Source organism: Rhincodon typus, chromosome 18 (assembly GCF_021869965.1).
Source record: "Rhincodon typus isolate 14 chromosome 18, sRhiTyp1.1, whole genome shotgun sequence".
NCBI classification, from domain to species: domain Eukaryota; kingdom Metazoa; phylum Chordata; class Chondrichthyes; order Orectolobiformes; family Rhincodontidae; genus Rhincodon; species Rhincodon typus.
The window spans coordinates 57,325,949-57,331,515 of NC_063349.1; the positions used below are offsets into that span (position 1 = coordinate 57,325,949).

General features: G+C 44.5%; 1 protein-coding gene across 1 annotated transcript in view; it reads right to left on the reverse strand.

The window, feature by feature from the left end:
• The window catches only part of nav3 (neuron navigator 3), a 178,104-nt gene that overhangs the window by 73,590 nt on the left and 98,947 nt on the right, over positions 1-5,567 (reverse strand). Inside the window, exon 10 of the mRNA XM_048607473.1 lies at positions 2,561-2,721. Coding sequence (XP_048463430.1) covers positions 2,561-2,721 — 161 coding nt within the window. The remainder of the gene's footprint in view (positions 1-2,560; positions 2,722-5,567) is intronic.

Consider the following 5,567-nt stretch of genomic DNA (forward strand, 5'->3'; position numbering starts at 1 on the left):
ATGCTGTTGGAGTTGTATTGGACCTCAATTATCTGTAATGTTGACCGTCTCTGCATCATAAGCAGGATTAGTTTCACTGCTGCTTTCAGACCCACTCAGGTACGAAATCAGCAGGAGTTACTGATGAATTAATATGAAAGATACTTCAAACAAAACAGCCCAATTAGCCCCAATCCAGCTCTAATTATTCAGCATTAGCAAGCACTTCTTGACCTTACAAACTCGAACATTGTGTTCAACTACTTCAGGTGTAGCCACCCCATCCCACTTTTATAAAGTGAGCAGCTGTTGGTGACAATTCTGCTATTGCCATTCCAACCGCCTCTAGCCCCATCTTCTCTTTCTTTATGTACCCATAAGTGAGCTGGTACCAGTAACATTATCGACCTGCCCTTACTGGTCTCATACTGGACTTCACTTACAGCTGCTGCAGGAGTAGCCATTCATACAGTCATCGAGATCTATTGTACTGCAAAAGGCCCTTCAGCCCATCGAATCTGCATCAGTCCAAAACACCTCACTCTTCTAATCCCATTTTCCAGCACTTGGCCCATAGCTTTGTGCGCCTTGACATCACAAGTGCATGGCTAAATCCTTCTTCAATGTGATGAGGGTTTCTGCCTCTACCAGCCTTACAGGCAGTGAGTTCCAGATTCCCACCACCCTCTGGGTGCAACAACATTTCCTCAAATCCCTACTAAACCTCCTCTCTTTCACTTTAAAATGATGCCCCTTCGTTATTGACCCTTCAACAAAGGGAAACAACTGCTTTCTATCCAGTCTGTCCATGCCATTCATAATCTTACACACCTCTATCAGGTCACCCCCTCAAGCTTCTGTGTTTCAAAGAGAACGACACAAGTTTATCCAGCCTCTCTCCATCGATGAAATAATCCATTCCAGGCAACATCGTGATGAATCTCCCTCTGCATCCCCTCCAGTGCAATCACATCCTTTCTACAGTGCGGGGACCAGAACTGCACAGTGCTCCAGCTGTGGCCTCACCAAAGTGCTGTACAGCTCCAACATCACCTCCCTGCTCTTGTAATCGATCTCACAACTGATAAAGGCAATTGTCCCGTATGCTGCCTTATCCACTATATTAACCTGCCCTGCCACCTACACAGATCTGTGGATGAGCACATCAAATTCCCTCTGTTCCTCTGAGCTTCCTAGTGTCCTACCATTCATTGACCATTCCCCGAGAATTAGAATTATATCCAGTTCAGAGATGGGAAACTGGCAGTTCAGCCCATCTGTGTCTATCCTCTCCCTGAGCCTCCTTCCACCCAGCTTTTTCCCTCCACTTTTTATTCAGTCATTCACCTCCACCGTTCTCTGTGGTGCTGAGTTTCTCAATTGTCTGTGTAAATACATTCCCAATTGGTATTTATAGAGAGTGTCGAATATTGAAAGATTCTAGTTTTGAATTCCACCACAAATGGAAACATCATCTCCAGATTTAACTTCAAAATCTTCTTCATAATCGACAGGCCCTCTCTCTCTTCAACCTTAAGCCTTCACTTTTTTTGTAGGTCAAAGCCTCAGGCAGAATTCCTCACTGCATTTAAGTTAATAACAAAAACATTAATTATTGAGACATAGTACAAATTGAGCTTTACCTTGAATTAATGCAATTTGAAAATTGTTGAGGGACAGTCCTTAGAAACAATCTCTCTAGCATTTTCCCTGCTGTCAATTTGCATTCTAAAGGGAGAGGGCTTGGAGATTGCTATAGGAATTGAGTTGATTCTTTGATCTCCATTACCTGTAACTGTACAGTGACAGCAATCCTCTCTCAAAGTGCAGTGGAGTGTGACCTGCTCTTCATGTCAGTATAAAGTGAATGATGCTGCGTTCAGAGGTTGGGTCATATCTCTCGTTGTTACTTCCAGCAATGTCAGGGGACAAATGTCAAAATTGGCTTTCCAATGCATATTTTACACAACTGCCAATCAGTCTCTGTCCAATGACTGTATCTGAAATAGGAGCAAAAAGTGGCCAATCAGCCCCTTGAGACATCAGTGCTGTTCCATAAGATCATGGCTGATCTGTTTCTGTTCTAAATTCCACATTCCCATCTACCCTAACAATGCCGGAGACACTGCCCAACAAAAACCAATCCATCTCCCCTTTAAAAACGTTCAATGACACCCACTCCTCCACTTAATCAGAAAATTCCAGAGTCACACAGCCCCCTGAGAGAGAAAAACAAAACTCCTCAACTCTGTCCTTAATTTTAACACAATGTCTTCTAGTGCAAAAGTAAAAACAGAAAGTGCTGGAGAAACTCAGCAGGTCTGCAGCATCTGTGGGGAGAGAAACAGAGTTAATATTCCAAGTCCAATAGGACTGTTCTTCAGAAGCCTCTGGTTCTGGGCTGATCCACCAAGAGAAACCATCCTTTCCACATCCACCTTGTCAAGACCATTCAGGATCTTGTACTCCTCAACCAAACCAATCCTCATTCTTTTACACTGCAGTGGAAATGAGCCCAGTCTGTCCATAATAAAACAGAAAGAGAGGCTGTGTTGGGGAGTAATTGAACGTTTTCACTGACCTAAATGTGTGAAGTGATATGTGCCACTGCAAGGGGATGAGATGGCAGACGGTGAGGGCAGGGGTGATTGGCTGACTGTGTCTTGCAGGCCTCCAGTTGAGTGAGAGCGAAGCCATTCTTTGCCTTCCTCATGGCTTGTTTGTCGAGATGATGGGGTGTACCTGCAGGGCAGAGAGATGTTCACACAGGTTACAAACAGCTCCCCACTCAGCTGATCCATCATTACTACTATTCCAAGTTAAGTACATATCACCTTCTACATAGTCACCTCAAGGCTCTTCACATGAGCCTAATCAGGTAACAAAATACAAACAGATTCAACAATGAAGACATGAGGAGAGACAGCTGATCGTTTGATCAAAGAGGAGAAGTGTTTTTTATTTACTTGTAGGACATGGGGGTGTCATTGGCTGGGCCAGCCAATGAGAAGGTGGTGGTGAACTGCCTTCTTGAACCGCTGCAGTCCACCTGCTGAAGGTAGACCCACAATGCCCTGAGGGAGAGATTCTGACCCAGCGACAGTGAAGGAATGGCAATATATTTCCAAGTCAGGATGGTGAGTGGCTTGGAGGGAACTTGCAGGGGGTGGTGTTCCCATGTATCTGCTGCCCTCGTCCTTCTAGATGGAAGTGGTCATGGGTTTGGAAAGTGCTGTCTGAGGATCTTTGGTGAATTTCTGCAATGCATCTTGTAGATAGTACACACTGCTCCTACTGAGCGTCGGTGGTGGACGGAGTGGGATGTTTGTGGATGTGGTGCCAATCAAGCGGCTGCTTTGTCCTGGATGGTGTCAAGCTTCTTGAGTGTTGTTGGGGCTGTCCCCATCCAGGCAAGTGGGAAGTATTCCATCACACTCCTGACTTGTGCCTTGTAGATGGTGGACAGGCTTTGGGGAGTCAGGAGGTGAGTTACTCACCACAGTATTCCGAGCCTCTGGCCTGCTCTTGTAGCCACTGTGTTTATGTGGTGAGTCCAGCTGAATTTCTGGTCAACGATAATTCCCAAGATGTTTGAGAGATTCAGCGATGGTAACACCATTGAAAATCAAGGAATGGTGTTAGATTTTTTTCTTAGTGGAGATGGTCTTGCCTGGCATTTGTGTGACACAAATGTTATTTTAAACAGCATTTTAAAGGAGGAGAAAGTAGTGCAGTGGATGAGTTTAGCAGAGAATGTGGAGGAGGCACTTAAAGCAACAGGTAGGATAATTGAAATATCCAAACACAAGAAATAGACGAGCACAGGGATCTGAGAGGAGCTGGTAGAGAAAACAGGAATAAGGAGAGATGAGGCCATGGAGGAACAGGGAGGACAATTGTAAAATCCAGGCATGGGCCACTGAGCACAGGGACGTGATGGGTGAAAGGGAACTTGGTGTGGACGCATCTTTTAAAATGGAAAGTTAAGCCATTTCGTCAAGCAGACTGCAAGCATGAGCCATTCAGGAAAGTGAACATAAGTTTGAAACACTGACAAAATAATTGGACCACAAAACCAATTTGTGGCTTTCTGATGAATGCTTGTGCACAGTGTAAACAAACGGAGACAAGCTTAAACAAAAACAAACGACCCCACTCAGTTATTTTCACAGCATGCAATGAAAGGATCCTGCACACTAACTTAATTATAACATGAAGTCTGTACAAAAGGATCTCATTAGGGGTTTTATTTTCCTTTGGAAAAGTGGAGCTGGTGTTATTACCAAGAAGAGACTGTTAAGGTTCTGAAGGGGAGACTCAGGGAAATGCATCCATTAATAAATCAGAGCAAACCACACAGTCATCATATCAGACAGTCACGAACCAGTCTCATAGAGAGTGGGGAGACTGTTGTAACTCACTCCCACAGGGACGGTCAAGGTAACTCGTGTCAATACATTGAAGGGGAAGTTGGATAAACTTAGGCGGGAGAGACAGGGAAAGAATGATATTGTGTGTGTGGACCAGCTACTCCCAGCTGGGGAATTGGGACAGAGTGCAGCCCCAACCCTCTTTTCTTTCCAGTGTTCTGTTTCCAGATTTTACTTGAACTGACTTAAAATTCTCAAATGGCCATGGTTGGTGAGAACACCCTCATCCTCAAGCTAGGACCACTGGCTTTCCTCAATCAAAACAGAAATTGCTACAGAAACTCAGCAGCTTGGGCTGGATCTGTGGAGAGAAAGCAGAGTTAATGTTTCAAGTCTGACATGATTCTTCTGAATATGGCTCAAATTGTTAACTATTTCTCTCTCCACACACACTGTCAGACCTGCTGAGTTTCTTCAGCACATTCTGTTTGTATTTCAGATTCCTGCAGCATATTGCTTCAATTACACAATTGGTAGTTACATAACCATTACATTACTGTGCACCCTCACTAGGATATGACACGTGGGATAAATATTACACATTGTGAAGCAAATGTTAAGTTCAGTCTTTATTTCCCTTAGTGCTGGGCTTTATTAGCTGTCCAAATATTGTGTGTGTGTCTCTTTGCGTGTGTGTCTGTCAGTCTACTTGTCTGTGTGTATGTGAGTGTGTGTATGTGAGTATGTGTATGTGTCTGTGTGTGTGTGTCTGTGCGCGTGTGTGTATATGTGACTGTGTATGTGTGTGTGTGTATGTGATTGTGTGAGTGTGTATGTGAGTGTGTGTTTGTGTGTGTGTTTGCGTGTGTGTGTGTCTGTGTGTGTGTATGAGAGTGAGTATGTGTGTATGCGTGTGTGTGTATATGTGTCTGCGTGTGTGTGTGTGCGCGTATGTGTGTGTGTGAGTGTGTGGGTTTGTGTATGTGTGTGGGTATGTGAGTGTGTGTTTGTGTGTGCGCATATGTGTGTGTGTATATGAGTGTGTGTGTGACTCTGTGTGTGTGTGGGTTTGTGTATGTGTGTGTGTGTGTGGGTTTGTGTATGTGTGTGTGCATGTGAGTGTGTATGTGAATGTGTGTGTGTATGTCTGTGTCTGTGTGTGTGGGTGTGGGTTTGTGTATGTGTGCGTGTGTGTGTGTGCACGCGCGTGTGTGTGTG